General features: G+C 38.0%; 1 protein-coding gene across 1 annotated transcript in view; it reads left to right on the forward strand.

Annotated features, from left to right (window-relative positions):
* SYT10 (synaptotagmin 10) overlaps nucleotides 1-27432 on the forward strand; it is a 305614-nt gene that overhangs the window by 82530 nt on the left and 195652 nt on the right. The window contains exon 3 of the mRNA XM_044087458.1: nucleotides 26956-27432. This exon is cut by the window's right edge and continues 82 nt beyond it. Coding sequence (XP_043943393.1) covers nucleotides 26956-27432 — 477 coding nt within the window. The remainder of the gene's footprint in view (nucleotides 1-26955) is intronic.

A 27432-nucleotide genomic window follows, 5' to 3' on the forward strand; every position in this document is an offset into this window, starting at 1 on the left:
GTGGTCTTCCAGTCAGGAAATCGAGGATCCAGTTGCACAGACCTTTATTTATGCCAAGGTTGATTAGTTTTTCTATACGTTGCATTGGATTTGCCGCATTTAATGCCAAGCTGAAATCTGTGAACAACAGCCTGGCATAGTTGTTCTTCTCTTCAAGATGCTCCAGTGTGAAGTGAAGTGCCACTGAAATGTCATCAGCAGTTGATCTAGTTGCCCGGTAGGCAAACTGCAGCGGGTCAAAGGATTGGGGTAGTACTGTAGTCAAATGCCTTTTAACCAGTCTTTCAAATCATTTCATTACATTTGATGTAAATGCCACCGGCCTGTAATCATTTAGGCAGTTGGGGTTGGCTTTTTTGGGTAGAGGGTTTATGCTGGTAACTTTGAAGCATGCTGGTACTTTTTTCTGGACAAGTGAGGTATTGAAGATGTCTGTTAGGACATGGTCTGCACAACCTTTCAATACTTTCCCCAGAATGTTATCCAGGCCAGCAGCTTTTATGGGGTTCACTTTCTTTGGTTCCTTACATCCACAGCACTGAAGTTGAATACTGCCTCCTTTTTGTCATTGAGAAGCTTTACAGCTTCCAGGTTGTTTTTCTTTTTATACCTGCCATAAAACGTGTTTGGACTGCCCAAAAATTCAGTGCTATCATTGCACTGAGCCGATTTGGTCTTGTAGTCAGTTAGCTGTTGAATATCATGCCACAGGCTTCTTGAGTCTTTCGCATCCTCGAAGCATTCTTGTATCCTCTTTCGATACTCCCTCTTGGCCTCCTTGATACCCTTTTTTTTAGATTAGCCCTTGCCATACTTAGACCTTTCTTATCCTTTCCCTGAAAGCAATGTCGCTTCCCCTCAGCAACTTGTACACCTTGTTGTTTAGGTATGGTTTTTGGTTGGCTCTTACTTTAATATCTTCCATGTATTTGGATACTTAAGCCATAGTTGTCTCAGTGTATTTATCCATGCTCACTAGATTATTCACTGTGGCTGCTTTCCTGAAGACATCTCAGTTGGTGGTAACAAAGCATCCCCTGAGACTTTCCATGGCTCCTTCATGGCAGACCCTGAATTGTTTCACAGTGGGCTTATCTCTGCTAAAGAGAGGCTTGTAAGCTGTTATTAGTTTTATGAAGTTGTGATCAGAGAAGCCCAGGTTTGGTTGCTGTACAGCTCTGTATATATCCCTTTTATGTTAGCGTAAGCCTTGTCCAGAGTATTTGCTTCCTTTCTGGGAAAATACACAATTTGGTAGTAATTGGGTAGCATCTCCCTGAGAACTGCCTTGTTGAAGTCACTGGCTATCATAAATGCACAGTCAGAATTCTTGCATTGCAGCTCACATATAGTATTGTGCAGTATGTTAAGTACTTCAGTGATGTTAGTACTTGGTGGTATATATACAGCTGCTGCATAGACACCTTTTAGTTCTCTGGGCATATAAAATGGTCTGCATTTCAGTATCAGAAATTCTACATTTACAGAGCAGTGTTCAATCACAATGTTACAGTTTTTGCACCAGCTATCATTCCACACTGAGCTAGGTTCCTATCAGTTCTGAGCACATTGAAACCATCAAGGCTTACAGCACTGTCACCAATCCTGTTATTTAACCAAGTCTCTGCCCAGATTAAAAGACAGGAATTTCTCGCCTTGTTTGTGGTGTTGAGCTCAAGACTGAGAAAACCCATTTTGTTGTCTAAAGAGCATACATTGGCTAACAGAATTTAAGGAAGTGCAGACCTGTGAGGGTTTGTTTTCCATCTGGCAGCAATTCCAGCTCTGCAGCCTCTTTTCCTGGTTCTGTTGCATCTCTTCCTTTTGGGACTCGTCCTGATTGTTCCAGAATCTTCTATTTCCTGATTTAGGTACTCTGAAGCTTGTTTGGTTAGAATGCTGAGTTCCAGCAGTACTGTGAGTGTTGTAGGCCCCAGATGCTTTGTGGTATGCAGAGAATCTAGCCAGAATGACAGCACAGTTGCTGAGGAGTATGGGCTATACTGCATGGACAATCACCACTAATGGAGACATTATGCAGGCAGAACTAAGTCCTTTTTCAAAGATGTCCAGCTTTTTGCTTCTTTTTCTTCCCAAACTCTGGCACACAAACTACCCCAACTTACCATTACACATGGACATAAGGGTCATTCTAGTAGTGCATTAACTACCTCACCAGCCTTTTCTAGAAATGCTGCACTTGGTGACATTTTTATTGTGGCTACATAGACTTATCTTTTTTTTTACTCATGTAATTTTTATTTGCAAACAATATTTGTTAAATCGTTCATGCTATATTCTATGTATCAATTTAAATAACTATATGCAATATTTACATTCCGCCTGACATAAGTAAAGAAAACAAAACAATTTATAAAACGTAGACAATAAATCCAACTGAACAATTATCACAGAGAGACTAATTCCAATTGCATAGTGTCTATTAATGATAAAATGTTTCTCCAGGGATTTTTAACTAATGGCTTAGGATAAGTTCTGAGATCTTTGATTTTAATCTCCATCAATGCTGTTTTCTTCAGTACAGATAAATAGTTTTCCACAGTAGGCATTGTATTGGAGTTACACTTTCTGGTTATGCATTTCCTGGCAGTTGCTAATATTGTCCATAGTAAATACAAGTTTGTTTTATTCAAGTGAGGACCTTCATTTACATTTAATAAAACCAGAGCTTTAGATAAAACAAAGGATTATATAAATATGGCCTGTAAGACATTGTTAATATCACTCCAATAAGTTTTAATATCAGCACAATCATAAAAGATATGATACCGATCAGCTATAGATATTCGCTAACATCTCCAGCATAAACCATTTTGGAGGAGCTAATTTTAAAAATTTTATCTGGCGTTAAAAACGTTCTATGTAAAAATTTCCAGTTAAGTATTCTCCAGTACTGTGAGTTAGATGCGAGTTTAACAGAAAGCAAAATGTTTGATTTGTTTTCTGATGATACATATATCGAGTGACCTTTAATGATATGTTGCCAAAAGGTTGGTTTAGGTATTGTTTTATAAGTTATTAGCTCTTTGTATAAATTTGAAATGACATTCTTCATGTTATGATTATTCTATATAATTCTAAATACATAGACTTATCTTAACGCATTTATGAAGCATTACAAGTTGGATCTAATTTCTAGGTTTTTTTATATCTTCATTTGAGGTTAACTGTTATCAAAGGCATGTTCTTCTAGTGGTCTACCTAGGTGATAAACCATACTTTTTATACCCTGGGATTCTGTCCTACAAGTTATCAATGTCTGACCTACTTTCATTGGATATGAAAGTTATACTCTTACCATAATGATGGTTTTGTAAGTGTAGTCCCTCCCTGTCTTGGTTGAGAAGTCTTCATGTGACATTATATTATGTTTTCTTAGCATGGCTGGCACCAACTCAGAGGAAGACTGGTGCAGTGCATTGTGGGATATGAGACAGATGCTTAGTAGCCTGTGAAAGTTTGGCTTGCTGAATGATGCTGTTTCTTAGAGCCTTGGTCATATGACTAACTATGGATGGACATACTCTTACTGATCTTTCATTATGGTATGTACATAACCTTCACTTCTCTATGAAGAAAATGTGTCTTTGTTTTTGTATCCTTAGTCATGACTGATAAATTGAGTCTTAGAGCTATAGCTTTCAACTATGCCATAAGGGTTAATGTGTTTACCTTATAGACACAAGGTGCTGGGTTTTATTCTCATACGGGGTAATTGGCTAGGTAAAACAAATAAAATGGAAGAATACTTCTTTATAATAATCACAATGCTTTTTATTTCATTAAGAAGATGTTGTAATTTTGTAATTTCTGTCTAGATAGCCATCCACATTCCCAGTAGAACTACCTAATCAAGTAGGTACTGTAAAATAAATCTCAGTATTCTGTTATGGTAGACATATTATAATTGGATTAAATTCTGAATATGGGAACTATAAATATAAAATTATTAAAATGTTAGCCAGTGGGAAAATGTTGTGGAATTTTCAAACCCATTCATAGAAACAAATTCAGCCTGCATTACTTAGCTGAGCTTTCCTTTTTATATTATCACTCTGTCTATGCCATATCAGTAAAGGAATCAGTAGTTTTACACTTTACTGTTTAATTGGATAGAGCATTTCAGATATCCCACTTTTTTAAAATAAAAGTTACTTCTTTTCAGGTTTAAAATTTCAGACTTTTAACTGGCAGTCATGACCCCATCTATTCACATATATTCCTTTTCATATCCAACCCTTCCACACTATGTCTCAAACCTTGACTAACTAGATCATCTCATGAAACTTTCCACATCATTTGTTTCTCCTCTGCAGCTCATTCACCTTTTCCACATCCATATTCAGTGCAGTTTTTAAATTTACAACAAGTATTTCTGGTACCAGTTCACAGATTATCAAGAATGTGCCCTTGGCACTCAGAATTTCCCCACCTCAGCTGTACTAGAAAATTGACTTGTAGAATCAGTGAATCTCATTAGATACTTAAACATACCAAAGGGGTTTCCTACTATATATTGAAAGTCTGGTAAAAAGAATAAATCTACATACTCTGGCAAGAAATCAGGTTACTAAGTGAACAAAAATAAAACAAAACTGAAAAAAACACTATATGCTCTTAACTGCAGCAGCAATTATAAGAAAGTGCATGAGTGTGTGGTTTGTGTGTATGTTTATAGGTTGATAGGTGTATACTAAGCTAATGACCCCTGGGGCCTTTATAAGCCTAGCCAGACATCCCAATTAGAGGTTACTTTAAGGGGCATATTCAAGCTAGGGCAAGACTTACAGGTTGCCTCTGTCCATTAGAGACATAGGTGCTAGATTTAGGGTGTATTTCCAATTTCCAATCCACTGGTCCAAATGTCTGACTTGAATAGGGTTAGGGAAGAACTCTGCTTCACATGGATAGGAATCCTGTTCCAGACAAGGGGAATTCTCTGTAACACATACCTGCCCCTCCAATTTGTCCTATTTATGTCTCAAAAAGCTCTTAAATAGGATACCTGTCCCTCCAACATGTCCTATTTTGTCACAAGCAACATTTAAACCCCTAGACCAAACAATTTTGATGCTATTTATTTTGTGGACATAAAAAGATCCATCGGAGTGGGATCCAAGGGTAAGACGAAGCAAAAGGCTCACATAGTACCTTGTGTGACATCAGGCGAGGAGAAATAGTAGCTGACGTCAACTTATGTGATGTTACCACACTGCCAAAACTGTAGCAGCAAGTCAGAAGTCCTGAATGGTGGGCTAAACGTGCTTAACCGTGTGTGTTTCTTCAATACAAGCTTTTTATCAGACTTGAAGGGTTTTGTTATTATTCCATCAGTGGTCCTACAATACAGTCTGTGCTTGGATTTCTCATGTGTTTAAACTGGAATACATTATCTTAAAGGGTTTTGTGCTGCTGCAGCTACTACAGTTTTCAAACAAGCTGACGTCAGCTACTTTTTCTCTTCACCTGATGTCACCCGAGATACTATATGAGCCTTTTGCTTTTTCTTAGTTTTGGTTTGGCTGCACAGACACATGCTGGTTTTGTTTTTCTGGTGTTTTCCTGGAATCCAAGGATGCCTTGGGTGCCAGGCATAGATGCTCTCAACAGTTTGTAAGAAACAGACTATAGAGACAGGGCTTTGGGGTGATCTGCATAAGACATGCTATTTACACCCTATATTCTTTTTGTGAGAAACCTCAGTGGACATTTCTGTTGTTGTGTGTGTCTGGTCATTTTACAAATGATGGTCTTGATAAGGGCTGACTACAGTGGAAAAATTACTTCCTTAAACCTATATACCATGCCCTTACTTATAAGTTGAAGAACATAGAATGATTTCCTTACTACCTTAGATACATTTTGGCCAAAAGCCAGGTTCCATCGACATGTGTACCCAAATCTCTACTGGTTCTACTCTTTGAAGTATGCTATCGATGAGGTAATTTCCTAGAGTGACTGACTTCCCTAAGGGCACTATTATACATTTCCTGGCATTGAGTTTTAAGCTATGGTTTTAGAACCATTCATAGGTTCATAGGTTCATAGGTTCATACTAGGCTATCTGCCCGAGGGCATTTACAAGCCTAGCCCATAGTTTTGTGGCTTACGCCACCCCTTTAGTATGGGGAACTATACCCATTATTTTGCTGTGCCTCTGTTGAGCAGTGACACTGAGGTAATCCCTGGGGTATATCTGCGATCTCCCATCCATTGGTCAAGATTTCTCTTGAACAAGGCCAGCGAGGTGCTCTGCCTCACATATACTGGGATTTTATTCCACAGCATAGGGAGTCTTTGGGTGATGAATCTATCCCTCCAGCACGTCCTATTAATAGCCGTGTCGAGGTTTAAGTCTCCGCCTTGTGACTCTGACGGATCTAGATTTTTGAGGTGAAGCATATTCATCAAATCTGGGTTTGACATGGCCTTGTATGTTAGGCAAAGGTCACCTCTGAGCAAGCTGTTTACTGAATAGAGCTGGAGTTCTTTCAGTCGGGCAGCATAGGACAGATGTTTGAGACCCTTTATCCTTTTGGTGAGGAACTTTTGTGGCCTCTCCAGCTGCTGCAAGTGTCGGGTCAGATACATTCCGAATGGGGCATTGTACTCAATCATTGGTCTGATGAGTGATGAGTATAGGGAGACTATGACCTCCCTTGATCTAGATGAGAATCCCTTCATGATAAGGTGGGCAATGTAGAAGGTCTTCCTAACTACTTTAGCTACATGGGTGTCGAATGACAGACTACTATCAACCTGGGTCCCCAGGTCCCTGATAAATTCATTTGTTTGAGTCTTTTCTGTAGGATGTTCGCATCTTGGTGGGATTCTATGGCTGCTCCTAGTTTGAAATCTTCTGCACACTTGGTCAGCCAGAGGCTCTTGACATTCACCTTGACTTTCAAGAAGTAGATGCCAAAAAGGAACAAACCCAGCACAGAGCTCTCAGGAACTCCAAAAGTGATGGCCTATTTGTGGAAGTGGTCTCCTGTATCCTAATTTCCTAGGTCTGATCTGAGAGCCAGCTGGCTATCCAGCTGTTAACATAGGGGTTATGCCTGTATCCATGAGTTTGTTTACAGTGCTCAAGTTGGGTATTGTCTCAAATGCTTTACCTTAGCCAGACTAAGGTAGGCAACATGAACCATTTTGCCCTCATCCATTGCCCTTGAAACCTTCTCAGTGAAGTCTATCAGGTTGAGTATGCATGATATGTCCTTAACAAGACCAAACTGGGTTGGATCCAGTGTTTGAAGGTTTTCTATATCCTTATTAGTTATCTCCATGATAATTCTTTCCATGGCTTTGCATATGGGACGAGTCAGATTTATAGGTCTGTTGTTCCTGGAGACCATTGATGGCCCACCCTTGTGCAAAGTGATGACTGTGGCAGCTCTCCATTTGCATGGCACAAAAGCTTGTCTGAATGCTATGGTTAAAAAGTGACTCTAGTGGTCCTTATATGTCAAATTCCAGGCTGTTTAGGAAACATCCTGGGATGTTATCAGGGTCCATAAATGCAGTGTTTTTGGTCTTAAAAAGTTCATCTAGCACCTGCTACCTAGAGATATTTTGGGGGCTGTTGTCTGTTGGTATTTCCTAGGGGGTGTGCTGGGCAAGTGAGGGGCTAATATTTTACTTTAATTTTATTTAACTCTTCAGGAAAGATTGACAGTACTAAGGACAGATAGATCCCAATCTGTCGGAATATAGTAAGGATATTACTCTCTTTAATGTGGAAGTGTTGTATACATGCAAATTATGTTGGATGAAGTTTTACAGAAGTCAAGAAAAAAATAGCATTTTTGTATTATAAGATATGCATAATTGTGCTTCTAACAATTTGTTGGTATGCCCAATGCCTTTAATAAAAAAAAAAGCCATAAAAGCATTTGATCTGGGGGCTTCTGTGATTTATTTATATTACTCTTTAGGAAAGATAGCTAACCGCATGAATGATTTGGCAAAGTTTTACGCCAGATGTCCTTCCTGATGCAATCCTCCCTATTTATTCAGGCTTGGGACTGGCACAAAGAAATGCACTGGCTTGTGCATCCCCAGTTCAGAGTAATGGTGAGTGTGGAAGACAGGTGAAAAAGAGAGTACAGGCAGGATGGAGTGGGTGGAGAAGAGTGTCAGGAGTGATTTGTGACAGACAAATACCAGTAAGAGTGAAAGGGAAGGTCTACAATAGGGTAGTGAGACTAGCTATGTTATATGGGTTGAAGACAGTGACACTGACAAAAAGGCAGAGTTAGAGCTGGATGTGGCAGAGTTAAAGATGTCAAGATTTGCACTGGGTGTGATGAGGGTGGACAGAATAAGGAATAAGTATATTAGAGGGTCAGCCCAGGTTGGAAGGTTTGGAGACAAAGCCAGAGAGGCACTCCCTGGTGGCCAACTGGTTAGTTTCCCTGTTTAATGTTTTGGCAGTTTGTTGGGTCATTGAAATGGAGTTTCGGGGGAGTTGTCTCAGTTAAATGGGTTTCGGGTAAGTGTCCTTTCAGTCTAGTGAATTAGACCCATATATAGATAGATAGATAGATAGATAGATAGATAGATAGATAGATAGATTAATATACCAAATATGTATTTCTTGTTTTGCTTTATATAACAAGACATGCAAAGTAAACCAAGCTGAGAGGTGTTTGCAGATTACCATGGAAACAGTAAACCAAAAAGAGGTCAGGAGCCCATTATTGGGTTCAGTTTTTCTTTAAGAAGTGTTAGGTAAAAGCAACCCAAGTCATTTTGTGCGCGCTTTCTTGACCTTATGTTCTAGCAGCCATATCTGTGTTTCTCCTATAATTGGGGTTGTTACCTTTTCATATGCCAAAAGTGGAACATTTTTTGTAGAAACATTATATTTTGCAAGACAAAACATACTCACAACCAGTGCAAAGGACCGAACTTCACATTTTTGACAAAATAAAAGCTTATTCTTGTGACATTTGAGTTGCTTATGCTTTTTCTTATAACAGATACAAAATAACTGTTTTACTTAACTATTAAAGAAAACTTAGGAAATATTTTTGCCCTAAATTCTCAGGACATTTTTCATTTTTCATTTTTTTTTACAGGAAACAACTGCCCAAAGAGGAACTCCCCCTCTGCAGGTGGTAACCTCACATATAATAATAGAAATTTAGGACTTTATTCAAAAACAAAATATCAATTATTTTTACCAACTAAAAACTGAAAGATGAAGATGCAGAAGTAAATGTCTTAATGAGAATGCTGACTTTTTAAAGCAGCATGCTTCTCCTAGAAAATATATAACTTTTTTAGCTCTCTACTCATAATCTTCCTGGAGGAACCATACTGTTATATGTACTGGTATCTTATTAAGCTATTTTTAGCCCATGTTCAAACACTTCGAGAGCATTTATCAAAACACAGAGTTTATTTGTTGACACATTCTTGCTAAAGAATTCCAGTGCAAATGCCTTAGTGTTAACTGGAATATGAAAACTGACCCGTTAGTGCCTATCATGGAATATCTTTCACCATATTTATACTGCAGCTTTGGATGGGAATAAGAAACAATGTAAGCGCTGTGACATTTGCATCCTAATAACTGCAGCAGCAGTCTAGCTAAAGTGAAGAAATTTCTAGTTTTAAATATTTGTCTTTATTTGCAAAATCATGTTATTTAGTTTAACAACAAAACATTTGGTATATTAAAAAAAAAAAAAAAGAACTGCTGCTGAGAAAACTGCAGATATTCATCTTTATGTCCCTGTAATCATTGCTTCCCCTGTTGTCACTACAGTAACAGACATGCAAATATGCTGTCATGACAACAGTAGTAAAATTATGTGAATAATTAAGCCATCAGCCTGGCTGTTAATGGTTGAATGTGCAGCCTGACTCACATAAATCTGTAAGAAGTATGTAATTAAGATACTGGATTCGTGAAACAATATGCCGCTGTGCTGCGATCCTACTGGGAGCAACATTGCAGGTGCACTGTTTTGTTTTTTCACTGCTATATATGAAGAACCATTACAGAGTCTATAGCTAAAAGAGTTATTACCCTGTGTATTCTGCCTGTGGATACAGCAGTGACATGTAATAAAAGACTATATCAAATGCAGACAGAATTCAGGGTCAGACTAGTTCTTCTTTCATTTTCACAGAGAAATAATAAGAAAGAGGGTTTCACATTCTATAAAAAATGCCTGCTTTTTGATGCAGTATTACACTTCTGCAAAATAAAAGTTTTAAAAGTAATTTAGCCTACAAAAGAATTTTTCTCTTGCAAGGGAACAGTCTTGGGTAGGGGTAATGGAATGTTGGCTTTTAGGATAAGTTCTTTGTAATGCTGGAATATTCCCAAACTTTGTTATGAACTTCTACAGCTTGGCAAAATACAGCCATCAAAGAATTGAGCTATTTTTTTGTCATTGTCGAAAATCTTGCAGAAAAGATATTCACAGAAAAACTGTTACTATCAGATAGTTAATTGCTCAAAGGAAATGTATTAAGATGCATTGTATTTCTATATATCTATATATATTTGTGTGTGTGTGTGTGTGTATATATATATATATATATATATATATATATATATATATATATATCAGATCATAGTAGGTTACTAGGCTAATGGCCCCAGGGCCCTTACAAGCCTAGCCGAGTATTTATCTCCAAAAAAGAAATCTCAGTCAGCACCTGCTGCCCCTGTCAATGAGGGACACATGTGGAACACCTGGGACAACTTTGTGGTTTCCCATCTACTCATCAAGGTTGCACTTGAAGAGGGTCAGCGATGTTCTCTGTTTGACATGTATGGGAAGTCTACTCCAGAGATGGGCAGCCTATGGGAGACAAACTTGTTTCTCCAGCAGGTTTTGTTAATGTTGCATATTAGATTTAGGCCTTTTGAATGGGTAATGCACAAGACGTTAGACTTAGAAATATGCAGCATCTCTAGTAGGGCAGGGTCCAAGATTGTCATGTAGGTGAGACACAGATCACCTCTAAGCAATCTGTATGATACCGAGTAGAGTGTTAGTGATTTGAGCCTTTCCACTTAGGACAGGTGTTGGAGGACATGAATTCTCTTTGTGAGGTATTTCTTTGGCCTTTCCAACTGGTGCAGGTGTTTGGAAGGGTACATACTAAATGGGGTGCTGTACTCAGTTATTGGCCTAATGAGGAAGGAGTACAGAGAGGTAATAACCTCCTTTTTTCTGGATGCAATCCCTTTACTTATTGAGATGAACCAAGTAATAGGCTTTTCTGACCACTGTCGCTGCATGATGGTCGAATGTGAGATTATTGACAACCTGTGTACCCAGATCTCTCACCACAGGTTGTGTGCTTAGGGGGTTGCCATTGATGTGGTAATCAGTAGGGGCCGTGTTTTTGCAGAATGGTATGATAATATATTTTTTTGCTTTTAACTTAAGACCATGACTTTGGCACCAGTAATTTCTTCATAGGTTCATAGGTAGGTACTAGGCTATTGGCCCTAGGGCCTATATAAGCCTAACCAAAAAGGTACCCTGACTTTCGCCACCCAAGAAAATTATTTTCCCATGCCCCTGTCAAGCAGAACCACAAATGTGATCCCCAGGGTGAATTTCCTATTTCCCATCCAATCATCAAGATTTTTCTTGAAGAGTGCTAATGAGGAGCTCTGTTTGACATAGATAGGTAGTCTGTTCCAGAGTATGGGAAGTCTCTGGGACAGGAATCTATCCCTCCAGCATGTTCAGTTTATTGTGTTGACAAGGTTTAGGTCCCTACAGCGTGTAGCTCAGAGGGATTTCTTTAAGTGGAGCATGTCCAACAGCTCTGGGTTTGACATAGCTTTGTATGTTAGGCAGAGATCGCCTCTGAGTAGGTGATATGCAACGGAGTAAAGCTGGAGTTTTTTGAGATGGTCTGCATAGGGCATCTGTTTGGGGCCAGTAATCCTCTTTGTGAGGTATTTCTGTGGCCTCTACAGTTCTTGTAGATGTCTTGTGAGGTACATACCAAATGGGGCGCTGTACTCTATATTGTTGTCTTTCGGCTTTTCCGGGTTAGGGGTCGCCACAGTGGAACTCCGGTCTGCTAATGATTGGCAGTAGATTTTCACGAATGCCTGGGTGCCAGCTCGACGTCCAACCTTCAGCAAAGGCATGCCCATTTACGCATGTCTTTTGAACGCCCACCCAACTGCGGGGAAGACATGCAGACTCCACACAGAAGGCAATCCCCACACTCCAGCTGATAATCGAATGGGAGAACCTCTTGCTGTGAGGCAACAACGCTACTGCTGCACCACTGCAGATGGGCGCTGTACTCTATAATAGGTCTAATGAGTGATGAGTAGAGGGGAACAATGACCTCTTTTTTTCTGGATGAGAAACCTTTTGTGATGAGGTGTGCCAGGTAGAAGGATTTCCTGACCACTGTGGCGATGTGATTATCAAAGGAGAGATTACTGTCCACCTGTGTCCCAAGGTCTTATCACATTTTCGGTGTTAAGTAGACTACCACCTATTTGCTGTGAGACCCTCTTGTAGTATGTTAACATCATTTGGGAGTCAATGAAAGCACCCAATATATATATAAACACAAATGAACATTTACACAAACACATGCACATACATGTATATATCTCTGCTATCATATTTTGGATCACGATATCTACTATAATATTCCAAACGAGAAACATGTCTAGTAATAAATCATACAGCAAATAGTGCTTTCAACTAATAATCTATTGTGATAATACAGTACCAGAGTGTAAAGATGAAAATCAGGGTTTGAATGCTATGAGCATCACTTTAGTGACCATGCACAGTTTCTCAAATTTCTTCAACTAGTTGCTGATAACAGTGAAAAGGGAACTAAATATATTTTATAACCACCTGGTTAATATATTTAAAATATTTAATATGCATTTATACTTGCAAAAATGAGTGGTTCTTGGTAACCATTTGAAATACTGAAATCTGCTAGAGCGAATCCGGAAATACGGAGTCTGAACGGACAAAAGTTCAGACCTACATATTCTAAGTCCAAAATACCATTTCTTGGAATATTCCCCTTTCTCTGATGTATGATGAGCTTAGAGTTGGTATGTATAAGTTCAGAGGTGTGGCAGGGCTTGCCTCCCCCGTGTGGGGGATGTGCAGGGGGGTGCTTGAAGTTTTAAGGAGAAGACCGATTTTTGAATTTGATTCTTCTCCCATGTTTTTGGCCTTTTTTCCATTTTTTTTAGCACTCAGCATTCTGAATGCTGACATTTCAATAGGGAGCTGTGGCTATCAATTGTAGTAAAAAAGTGTGCATAAAATGTGTATGTATGTATATATGGCACGAGAGAAGGGGTATGTTGAAAAATCAAATGCAATAGTCATTTTATTTCTTCCATTATTAGCTGCATTAAAAAAACACTGCACTTAGTGCTGCTACAAGATAGATGTACTACTGTTCTTTCTCCAGACATTATAGTTAATTGCTCAGATTTTTCAAATGATACACCATCTTCCACACTGGTGGCATGTATTCCCCAGAAAACTAACTAGAAACATCTGATTTACCAGACTCCTGAAATATCATTTTTGTCTAGTTTTGTTTAGATACTAATACAGAATGCAAGGGTACAGTACATACGCTATAATTATTACATCACATGCATTTAAGGGTACAGTACATACGCTATAATTATTACATCACATGCATTTAAGGGTACAGTACATACGCTATAATTATTACATCACATGCATTTAAGGGTACAGTACATACGCTATAATTATTACATCACATGCATTTAAGGGTACAGTACATACGCTATAATTATTACATCACATGCATTTAAGGGTACAGTACATACGCTATAATTATTACATCACATGCATTTAAGGGTACAGTACATACGTTATAATTATTACATCACATGCATTTAAGGGTACAGTACATACGCTATAATTATTACATCACATGCATTTAAGGGTACAGTACATACGTTATAATTATTACATCACATGCATTTAAGGGTACAGTACATACGCTATAATTATTACATCACATGCATTTAAGGGTACAGTACATACGCTATAATTATTACATCACATGCATTTAAGGGTACAGTACATATGTTATAATTATTACATCAAATGCATTTAAGGGTACAGTACATATGCTATAATTATTACATCAGATGCATTTAAGGGTACAGTACATACGCTATAATTATTACATCACATGCATTTAAGGGTACAGTACATACGCTATAATTATTACATCACATGCATTTAAGGGTACAGTACATACGCTATAATTATTACATCAGATGCATTTAAGTGGGTAGCTAGTAATATAACAGGTGTAACAGGTGTTATAATTTCACAGATTTTTCATAGGCAGGTGCTGGCCTGGGTGAATATATAGGGTCCAGACTTGCAGTCCAAAGAGCTTAGTGCGTAAATTTACCACCTTGTTCAATGAAGGCCATGCTGAGAACCCAAGGATTAAATTTGTGGATACCTATTCAATCGCTAAGGCAAAACGTGAAAGTGGCCAATGTGTTCCATTTTTTCATAGGTAGGGGATTCTTTTGATGAGGAACCCATCTCTCCAATTAGTCTATGTTGCTGTGAAATGTTTGAAGCAAGTGTCTGTAGTACGACCAGTCTTTCTGAGGTGGCGGAGGTCTAGTAGAACAGGATCTTTCACAGCAAAGCTGAAATCACCATACAGGAGGGAGTACAACACAGATAACAGTGAAAGGGCTTTTTAGGTAGCTACTGTAGTCATATGACTTTTTTAAGCTAGAAAATGATGCTGTCAATACACTTTTAGAAATACATTCTAAATAGTGCACTGCATTTGTTTATTAGCCAGTGAGACAACAATGGGGAGAAGGCGATGACATCTTTGGACCTTGAGGATATACTCTTATAACTCAATCAGGAAAAGTCGAAGTCTTCCTAACTATAACTGATACAACATCATCAAAAGATATTTAGTTTTCAATGAAAAAATCTAGATCTCTAATGACTATGTTGATCTTAAGTGAGGTCTTGTTTATCTGATAATAAGAAAGACAGACTTGTTTATCAGAGGTAACTCCACTACATTTTTTGGCATTAAGCTTAAAGCTATGGTCAGTACACTAACTCCCTTTTGGAGGGGTTGCACTCAGTTTTTGTGAGTGCCCATAAGGTCAGGCATTATTGCAGGTGAGCAGGTTAAGCAAAGTAAACTTTGAGGGAATGCGGGTATGTGTGATCTGCAATATATTCCAAAATATGCTTTTATTTTTGGTATTCTTGATGAAGTTCAGATATAGTTTTTAGGTGGATTCGAGTAACATTTAACATAAACAGACATTCGGGGTATTTACCCGCTTTTTATTTTGACTTTCCACATAATTATTGAATAAAGACGTAAAGAAGCACGGGTTGAACTGACGCCCATTTTATGGAATATTTTCTCTTTTTTCGTGTTGGTGCATTTAAGTTTGAGGGGTGTAGGGGTGTGTTTCCCCATATGGGGATGCTGAGGAGGCTTGACTTCTGCAAAAACACTTTCTTTATGATTATTGACGATGGCTCACTGTTTTGTGTTTTGGTGATATAACTCTTCAGTTTTTATTTATTTTGAGATTTTCTTTTGTGACTTCTGTGCTGTTTTGTATTTTTGCTATTAAATGACTAAATCCTTGTGGTCAGTGCAGGGGTCAGTTATAGTGCAGGGGTCAGTAATAGTGTAGGGGTCAATAATAACACTGGGTTGTCAGTCATCAGCAAACATAGCTAGCCTAGACCATTGATATCTGTTTCAAATTGGAGAAGTAGATATCAAAGAAGAGGAAACCTAAGGCAGAGGATTGTGGGATACCATTAGTGATATACATTTTAGGTGAAAATGTACGGCCAACTGTTACTAAATTGCAACCAAGTGGTTGATATAACAATATATGTTTAGATGAACAAGTTTGTTAATAATGCCCACAGAGGGAGTCATATCAACAGCTTTAACAATATCCACAGAAACATAATGACTATTGTTAATGGTATCCATTATCTTTGCTAGGAAACTAGCCAGATTAAGGAGACATGATCTTTTTTCACAAAGCCAAATTCATTAGGATCAAGTGTTTGTAGGTCACCAATTTTCTTGTTTATGAACGTGAAGAAGATGTGGTCCATGAATTTACAGATAATGCTAGTGAGGCTAATAGAACAATATTTGCTAGGGTGTGTGATGAAGTCAGTGTTTTGGAGGAACACAGTAATGACCATTTTTCATAGCTCTGATACATACGCTGTGGTGAGACTAATACTGAGGAAAAAGACATGGACTTTTTTCTCATTTGTTCTACTTAGCAAAAGTCTTCTCAGACATGACCCTGGGAGTGTAGACTACTTAAGTGACTTATACAGTATGCAAATGTAGGTTGGGAAAATCAAACCTTTGAATACAAGATGAATCTTGTTAAATGTTTATAGTGTTAATCCTCTGTGCTAACTTCCAGGCAAAAGCCAAAATCATATTCTATACTAACTTAGTCTGGGCCATTTAGTGTGATAAACGTATTTGATCCTCCCTTAAAAATGAATATGATTACATATGTACCGCAGTCTTTAGTAGTAAATGTCTGGATATACCAACGATTACAACATATAAAAAAATAAACGTTTTATTGCTATTTACTTTTTGGGGTTTTTAACCTTTAGTAACACAAATATTTAGCTCAATAGTGGCATTTTGACTTTTTAGACAAGACAGTGTAAGAGCCAGCAATAATTGTTCTTCCCTGACTTGCAAAAGCAGCACTATTCAAATCTGTCACACAATGTGCTCATTAGTGAATGCAGTAAATGCAAACCTTCTATTGCCATATCCCCAGAAGTGTAAAAAACCTTGTTTCACCTCACCTGAACTGCAGAATAAGTTTAATTTAATTTCTCTGAGTACTGAGTAAAGGATTGCGCAGATCATGTGTAAGTCTCCGAAGCAAAATGAAAACACAAAATGACACTTTTCTGCTTCTATCACTTCTTTGACACGTCAGGATAATAGTTATACTGGAGAAGGGGACAGGCTATATTTGGAATTTTGTTTTAATTACATTTTATGGTTCTAACCGTGACATTTCAGAATGACAAACCAGCTTATGGCATTTTTTCAAATAACTAGTAGCCCTAGTTTGTCATAATTAGGTCTCTAAGCAATAGAATACAATGTTGAAAAGTGTTCTGGTTTTACTGGCCTGCCTCATTTTTCTCCATATGCTGATATCAGGAAATAAGACAGAAAAAAAGAGAAGAAAGACAGAGTTAAGATTAATTTTATGAACGACTGCTGTCTATTTGTTTCAGTATTATTTCTGTGTTTCTGATTCCCACATTTCACTTCTCCCCATCCATGCTTATTATATGTAATATATTGACTACACAATCCAGTTCATATAGTCCTTCCAACATATTATTCCTTGCTGCGCAGTTGTATGACCATGCAGTTAATATATTTAAGTAAGGCTTGCTGCACAGTTGTATGACCATGCAGTTAGTATATTTAAGTAAGGCTTGCTGCACAGTTGTATGACCATGCAGTTAGTATATTTAAGTAAGGCTTGCTGCACAGTTGTATGACCATGCAGTTAGTATATTTAAGTAAGGCTTGCTGCACAGTTGTATGACCATGCAGTTAGTATATTTAAGTAAGGCTTGCTGCACAGTTGTATGACCATGCAGTTAGTATATTTAAGTAAGGCTTGCTGCACAGTTGTATGACCATGCAGTTAGTATATTTAAGTAAGGCTTGCTGCACAGTTGTATGACCATGCAGTTAGTATATTTAAGTAAGGCTTGCTGCACAGTTGTATGACCATGCAGTTAGTATATTTAAGTAAGGCTTGCTGCACAGTTGTATGACCATGCAGTTAGTATATTTAAGTAAGGCTTGCTGCACAGTTGTATGACCATGCAGTTAGTATATTTAAGTAAGGCTTGCTGCACAGTTGTATGACCATGCAGTTAGTATATTTAAGTAAGGCTTGCTGCACAGTTGTATGACCATGCAGTTAGTATATTTAAGTAAGGCATTTGGGGCAAACCCCTTTCACAGTGATGGGTTGTTCAGCCAATTATAAGAAAAAATCTCTTTTGCAGAGCAGAAGTTGAAAGTAATTGTTTCACAGTGCTAGATGCACATTCCAAATTCTTGTCAGTGGCAGTGTCCTTGGAAACAGTTGTGGGTATTTCTTTCTTTTAGGAAATAACGTTTGCATTTCTTACAAAACTCTTAGTACACAAATATTTATTGAACAGTCTGTTTGACCAGTTGTTAACTTAGCACATTCGTGCATTCATAAACAATCCCTACTGACCATGCCCTTTGCTTTGATTTCTTAGCCAGGAATGGCCCTAAAACATGTTGCTTCCCTGTGTCCTTGAAAATAGTTTACTATTCAGGACTTAATCAGCACTGCCTGCTGCATGGGTGATAATCCAATAGTGTTCGGCCTTATAATAAATTTGTGGCCAACTTAGAATGCTTCTCCACACCTCTGGCAATACTGTACTATCTTGGACTTAATCAGCATTGCCTACTGGATGGATAAGCTACCCCTGCAGATCCCTGCTCTGTAACAAAAATGTTGTGATGCCCTTAATATGTTTCCCTGTACACCCTGACAATACTGCATGATCCTGGACTTGATTAGCATTGTCTGCTGGGGTGGTATTCAATCCCAGAGTTTCTTGTTCTGTAACAATAGCTTTGCAGTTCCCTCTAGATAGCAGATACTTTTATTTGCTTTTTCCAGTTTTTTTGTAGCAATACTTTCCACATATCATGTTATACTCAGTTTGCTAGCAGCCTTACTTATTTGACATGTAAAAACAGCAGTTTATCGTTTGCTGGTAGTAACTGTTGTATCCTGTACCCCAGAACCCCAATACCCAATGTCCTGCTGCTTACTTACTTTGTTAGTTGTTAGTGTCATATTACATATTTGTACTTAAACTATATCTCATGTGTTCTCTTTTGTTTAGATATACTTTGCTTCATATTGTCTATTTCTGTTTCTGAAATTACCTATTGATTCCCTACTTCATGTAACACTGTTACCCAGGTTCCTCAGAACTGAGCATGTGCAAGCTTATAGATTATGCTAACATGGGGGAGTGACCTGTTTACTCTTTTCCCACTTCCATTCCCCAGCCACCCTCATTCATTGTACTTATACTATCCAGTCCATGGCCTCTTTCTCTGAATACTATGCATCTCTTTAAACATGTACTTCTACAATTCTACCCACAGTTCCAATAATAGAATTCTTCAATAAAAGTTAAGGCAGCTAATATGCCACCTACAACATTTCACACACTTTAAGGATTTAGGAACAATTTAAATATAAACTTACACTGCTACATTTTCACAGATTGCACAAGTCCATGTTGCAACTTCTTTAACTGTTTCTCTTACAAAATTATGATCTATAACTCACTATATTTATTATAGTAATTAAAGCACAACAAACTCCCTTATACCTTCTTTCCATAATTCAGACTGCTACTCAAAGTTCATATTTAACCATGTCCACAGTCCCTACAGTCCTAAACTCTGCCTAACAAAATCCATCTATAAGGAACACTGGTTACTCACTTCTATTACTAATTATACACACCTACACACATTTACAGTAACATTTAGTATCTTAAGATAATAATCTATAAGGGATCCCTAATCCTGCTTGCAATCCTTTCATGCAGTCTAATCTTTCCTCTTTAATACCTCCCTAGCCCAGAAATGCACACATCCTAAGGACCTATAATAACAAACTCCATACCAATGAAATTCTTCCTATCTTTATTCAAGTTTTGAAAGACTATAACAGAACCTGTGTCGAGAACAGAATGGATCTGTCTGCTAAATACACTGTAGTCACTTTCATCAAACACCACAAACCAGATACATTTCAACTAAACCATTCCGCATTCCAAAATAAATAAATAAATTAAAAGCCTCTAATGATCATAAAGCCCTTAAAACCCTCTTTCGCATAGCATTCATTTTTCCCTTACTTATAGTTTTTGGAAACAAGGATCAGAACCCCAGCCCCTTCCTACTACAATCTTAACAAAACATATTACAACAAAGCTTCCAGCTCCCTCTGCCTTATCTATGCTGGAAGCTTGGAAAAAATAATATTAAGCAGCTAAACTCCTTTCTTAACATATGCCGTCTTGATGTAGTCAGCATCACTGCATTCTGGTTAAAAGAAGACACACCTAGCCTCCAGCCTTTCTTCCTGAAATACAAATATTGCTGTAATTAAACTTCCACCAAACAAACAGGAGGTGAAACTAGCATACCCTACAAAAGTCAATACACTTACAATAATTAGTCAGCCTTCCACTACTAATCCCACAGATCCCAAATGGCTCATCATTAAAATATCTATATATATATATATACTTCTATACACCTAGCTTCAACTTACCTTCATCCCCTGCCTGCAAAGAAAATTTTCAAGCTTTACTACTTTGACTTCCAAAGCACTCTTTCCCATTCAAAACATTACAATCCAAGGGGACTTCGATATGAATATGCTAGGAAAATATAAACTATATAACTGCATCTCTGGAAACCATACTGTATTTGATTAGATTATCACTAATGTACTTAAAAACATACAGAATGCACTCCCTAAATTTAGAGTTTTTCACTAACTTATAATCACAACTGATCCCTAAATTAGTTGCCTTTAGAACCAAGTCCCAAACAATGTCATCAGACTAAAAATCCTCTGAACAGGTAAGACTGGACTCCCATGTTAAACTTTCAAAAATAAAATAAAAAAATAAAGAGAAGAAATCACAAGCAAACTGAAATTCTCAGCAATATCACCTACATTTCTTCAATAACAAAACTGCTAAAACCGAAAATCAAAACTTTTCATTCACTCAGAATCTTAAATGACTATGCAGACTCAGATATCAGTCCTAGAACATTGGAAGAAATTTCAGAAGATTCTCTGGAACAAACAAGATTTATTACCCGAGGAGACTTAACAAACACCTCTGTCAGAAGGCACAAGTATTTTAGATAACAACAATCTTCACTTTTGGGTGAGTCAAAGATTTTCGGAACCACATTAGTACCATAGTCGGATGCAAAGCTAAGAATAATTTGGATATAAACCTAATGCCCAATTCTTCTGTATTCACTATTCTCCATAACTGTTAAGCGATGTTTTACAAACTTTGTACCTAAGACTATAAACTCTATGCTGACGATGTGGTACTTTAATGGACTACTTCAAATCCTGTCACTATAAAATATTGTTTTGAGCAAGATCTTGATATTCTGACATCCTGGTACAGAACAATTATTTATCAGTAATCATCAACAAAAAAAAAGCGATATATTTGGCACCTCCTGTAAACTCAAATCTATATCCAAAAACTGTCATGTAGTAACTAAAGATAATAAAGCTATACAAATCTTTTCTGAACCAAAACACAAAGTTCACGTTTCCTAGCCTCTGAAGACATAAGTGCTGTAGGGACGAGCACACTCCTTCATCAGCTTGAATATAGACTAATAGCAACTGCACCCCCACCAAAAAAAAAAAAAAAATCAATCCTCATTACAAACTACTGTCAGCAGGATTTGTTACTTTGTTACCCTAGACACTCAAGTAGAACACCATCATTTCAAAGCCAAGTAACTTCCCACTGACCTCATAAGCTCTTTACTTTACAGACTTTCTCATCATCAAGCTTTCAAAATGAAAACTATCAGTTAAGACCTTTACCCTCTTACAGGGGCTTTGGCCTAGCATAAAACACTCACTTTTAACAAACGCCCATTTTGCAGTTTCCAGACTGCAACTGAATGCATTTTGTATCAAATGTTTCTTATATTGTGGGAGCATCTCCTTGCTAAGATACATACCTGCATACTTTCATACACACACACACACACACACACACACACACACACACACACACACAGACACACACACACACAGACACACACATCCACCCACACAAACACACTTACACACACACTCACACACACACACACACACACACACACACACACACACACACACACACACACACACACACACACATACATATATGTATAGGAAATTTATGTAGCATGACTGCCAAGTCCTTCAGGTGATGACATGAGCAAGTACCCATTTATGTCAAATGTTTCATACTCAAAATAAAACTCTCATTCATTTTTAGTCTGTACTACCTTACTATCTCTCTCGCGCCTGCCTCTCCCACTATGGGCCTACCTTCCTTTTCCATCTTTACATGCTACACTGTACTATTAAGCATCTTTCTATGATTTCATACTGCACATTTCTTTACAGTACTGAATTATAAACTAAGCTGAGTATATAGTTCCAGCATTTTTTTCTTACTAAAAGCTATTTTTATAGTTTGAGCCATAATGGATGTCATTTCATTATCAACATAATGAAACTATGCAATTCTACAACAAAAGGTAATTCCCACAGTTCTTGTTCAAAGCTCTCATCTGGACAGAAAGTGAACATTTTCAGCATTCAATTCATATGCTAGAGTCATAACATGAACATGCTCAAACATGTAAAGCAATATCTTATGAGTTCATGAGCAAAATGTGTAAGAAATAACATTGGCAGATACATTACATTTATAGTAGTCAGAGCCACACCCACAGCTCACCCTCACATCACCTCCACCAATCACAGCTCCTCAAGTAATATCACATTATACCACACCAACTTGCTCCACACAAAATACTCCCAATCACTCTCATTCCCACTAGGCATTTTTTTACATCACCCACACTACTTTCCCATCCACATATAGTGCAACCCTATAATTCCTATTCAGACTCCCCACCTAGAACCAACTTAAACTTTATAACCATGACTATCACAGAAGTAAGTCTAGCCTGTCTTCTCATAATTCTTTACAACACCACACGTTATCACTCTAGCAATATCCCTAAGCTTAGTAGCACAACACTACATTATGCACTCTCATATTTAGACACCACACATTATAATAATATCTGCCCACAATTATTCAAGAACTACATAATGGACCAATTCAGATCTAAACACATATGCTCTCATTCCTACTCCAAAAAAACACAATACTTTCTCACACTCCTCACCAAACTCCAAAACCTGTATAACCATTTTAACTCCAGGCTCACCATAAGTGGGGATATCCACCCAACCCAGGCCCAGATCTATCCTGTCCAACACAAACTGCTCCAACACAAATGTCAGAACATAACACCCCCTCTTTCTTCATCCCTGGGCAAATCAACAACAGCAGCAAAACCAACCATCTTTTAATGCTAAATATTAATATTAGAAGTATCAAAAATAAAATACCTGAACTCCAGGGCACAATAGCACACTACTCCCCAGACATGGTTGCTTTAACAGAAACCTGACTAAATAAAAAAATAACTAACTCAGAAGTTCTCCCTACTGGCTACAATATCATTAGACAAGACAGACCACTTCGTAAAGGGGGTAGCACTGCCTTACTGTACAAGTCCAACTTAACTGTCTGTCAATTACCAAACTCCTACCCCTCCTCCAATAATTGGGACATACTTATTTCACAACTTCAACTTCACCCTAAAAAGGTCATCACCACAATTGTGATCTATATTCCACCTGGTAATACACCTGCTAGCCTTGAAGATTTCTTATCCTGGTGTTCTTCCACATACTCACAAGAAACCCTTATTCTGGGGGACTTCAACCTAGATTGGTTCACCTGTATATCAGAGCCAACAAGTAATCTAATAAATCTCCATGGCTACCAGCAGCTACTCCAAATTCCAACTAGATGTGATAAAAAATCTAAAAGGGAATCCATCCTTGACTGGGTCCTAACTAACAACCCCACATTGTACCCTCACACAGGCAGTCTCCCAGACACCTTAAGTTACCACAACATAATATACTTTATACGTAGTAGAACAAACATATGCAAAACCACTAACTATATAGCCACTAGAAACACAAAATGATTCTCTCCTGAGGTCCTCAACACTTTACTCTGTAACTGTGACTGGACCCTCCTAAAAACCCTCCCACTTGACCAGGCTGTAGTATATTTCAACAAAACATTTCTACAACACCTAGACACTGTCACTCCATTGCGCAAAATCAAGGTTAGAACCTCTACAAACCCCTGGCTCAGTAAAGAAACCAAACAAATCCTCAAATCCAGAGACACTGCCGGGCTTTACTATAAAAAAAAACAAAGAAACACAAAACCTAACTAAGTACCAAGAACTGTGCAACCTTGCAAAAAAATGCATTAGGCTGGACAAACAATCCTACTACATAACATTACAAACTAAATACCAACACAACCCCCAAAAATTTTGGAAAAATGTAAACCAGCTACTAGAATCCACCCAAAAGGTTACCCCCAAACCAACCACCCCTGACACTAAAGTTCCCAATGAAACACAATTCACCTCCCACTTTGTGAACTCAATTCTATCCTTAGTATCACAGGACAGTTCCTTCCTCACTAGCCCCCCAACACAAATAACACTAATACAAGCTTTACCCTCAAAACAGTTTCCACCACTTCAATCAAAAGCATGCTCTCCAAACTAAAAACCTCATCAACAGCAGCCGACCTACTCCCCAGCTATTTCTTGAAACTCACAGCAGATGCTATTGGTATCCCAATCTCCACTCTCATAAACAGATCAATTGTTGAAAACTATGTGCCCAAACTCTGGAAAATATCCTATGTTACACCCATACATAAAGGCGGGACCTCCACTGAACTTAATAACTACAGACCCATTGCTTTACTCTCCCCACTGGCTAAAATCCTAGAAAAATGCATCCATACCCAGATGCTAAACTATCTCCTAGACAACAACATCCTGTCACCTACTCAGCATGGTTTCAGACCTGCCCATAGTACAACTACAGCCCTCCTCTGCTTCACAGACACAGTAAACCGTCTGAAAAATGAATGCCTAAAGGTGTCAACTCTTTTCTTGGATGTGTCCAAAGCATTTGACACAGTCTCATACCAAATCCTGCTAAACAAACTAAACCAATATCACCTATCAAATTCCACTCTTACCTGGTTCCAAAGCTACTTAACTGACAGGTACCAAGCTGTGACATGGGAAAACTCTCTCTCTCCTCAGCTGCCCATAACTATAGGAGTCCCACAGGGTTCTATCTTAGGATCACAACTATTCACAGTCTTCACAAATGAACTCCATACCTCCACACAGCATGCATCTATCATTCAGTATGCAGATGACACTACCTTAATCTGTGCTGCACAAAACATTCCCACCCTCTTGCAAACAACTCAACGAGCATTCTCTGACGTTGACAACTACCTTACCAAAGCCCAACTTATCCTCAGTCCAAAGAAAATTCAGCTTATGGTTATAACCAGTTCTAACAAAAACACTGATAACAGTCAATTCACTATCTACTCCACAAATGCTACTCCAATCACTCCAGTGGCACAGGCTAAGCTATTGGGAATAACCATAGACTCCCACCTAAAATTTGATAGTCATCTCTTCTTAACTATTAAAAAGGTACATGCCAAACTGGGATCACTCTTCCGTATCAAACCATTTCTTACCAACAACACAAGATCAGCCATTGCTCACTCCCAGCTTCTATCCACCCTACTCTATGCATCTCCCATTCTGACTAATCTCAACAAAACTGAACTAAGCAAAATGGAAGCCTGCTATAACAGAATTGCCCACTTTGCTGCAAATTGCTCATATAGAACTCATCACTATACTGCTTTGAGACAGCTCCACTGGCTTGAACTGCCCAACCTCCTAACTTATAATCAGCTCTGCCTCTGTCATTCTGTCTATTACCTCCGCAATAAGTGTCCTGCCCTCAAAAACCTAGTACAACATCACTCACCCAAAAGGCCTCTTAGATCATCAAACAAACTACTACTAGAAGTCACCAACAGCTACAATAGCTTTGGAGATGCGCTGTATAGTAGTTCAGTGGCTAAAAAATGGATCTCTGTCCCTACTAGCATTCAAAACACATCATCCAAAGCCTCCTTTAAAGACCTCATCAGGCAACATCTCAAGCAAAGTTGGCAGTGCCATGATTGCTCCCCAGGCTAGTGAAAGTGGATAATAAGGTATACGTACTAAATCTAGAGTACTTGATAATAGTTTTCAATCTTACTCACAAACACTGGCTAATCTACAATGTATGTACTGCACCTGTGTACTATGTATGTATTCTACCTATGTTCCAAATTTCAGCTGTACACCAAAAATCTATTAATTACCTTTATTTTCAAATTAATATTTTTTTGTTTGTTCTCTCCACTGTAACTGTTGATGTGCCACATACCACTGTAAAAACACGTCTTTTGTAATTTGTGTGTGTACTGATCATGTCTAACTAAATGTATCTGTAATTTTTCTTTGTGGAGCTTTTCTCCCTGGGCCTCTGCTATAAAAGGGCCTTTTCGGCTCAGTCAGACACCCTGGTTAACAAATGTAAAATAAAATAAATTTAAGTTGAACACTGAGCTGTATCCTGGCTGGTAGAACTCTAATGTTTTAATTTTAGCAACTGTTCATGTAGAAACATGGTGATATTTTCATAGAGTGGTGTGGACATTGCTCAGTAATCTTCTCTGCCAGCAGGCAGACAGAAAGTTACTTGACATTTATAATATACGGTAACTGTCCAGCTACTACACAATACTGCTGTGCTGGGCACGTATAAAGCCTTGAATAGGTTTTTATTAAGGACTGCTCCAAAATATTTTACCTCAGGTGAAGTAACTATGTAAGTCAACATTTATTCAGTTATTCATGAGAAGCATTGCAAAAACATACATTTTACAAATAGAGTTGCTTTTGCATCTATATTATTGTGTTAATTTGATGTTTTATTTCTTAAAGGCACAACTCATTTAGGAGACACTTACCAAGGCAAATGCATGTATCCAGTGTTGACTTCAACATGGATGGATTGCAAAGGGGAGAAACAACAACCAGCATCGGTCGCATCAAACCAGAACTATACAAGCAGAAGTCAGTGGATTCAGAAGACAACACAAAGGAAAATGTACCAACTTGTGGAAAACTTAACTTCAATCTCCAATATGACTATGAAAATGAAGTCCTGGTTGTGAAAATTATTAAGGCCTTAGACTTGCCTCCAAAAGATTTAACAGGAACTTCAGATCCATATGTAAAAATCTATCTTCTTCCAGACAGAAAAAGGAAGTTTCAGACTAGGGTACATAGGAAGACCCTTAACCCAACCTTTGATGAAACCTTTCAGTTCCCTGTTTTGTACGACCAGATCAATAACAGGAAGTTGCATTTCAGTGTGTATGACTTTGACAGGTTCTCCAGACATGACATGATTGGGGA

Source organism: Protopterus annectens, chromosome 11.part0, assembly GCF_019279795.1.
Source record: "Protopterus annectens isolate FY-2018-M chromosome 11.part0, PAN1.0, whole genome shotgun sequence".
Taxonomy (NCBI): domain Eukaryota; kingdom Metazoa; phylum Chordata; order Ceratodontiformes; family Protopteridae; genus Protopterus; species Protopterus annectens.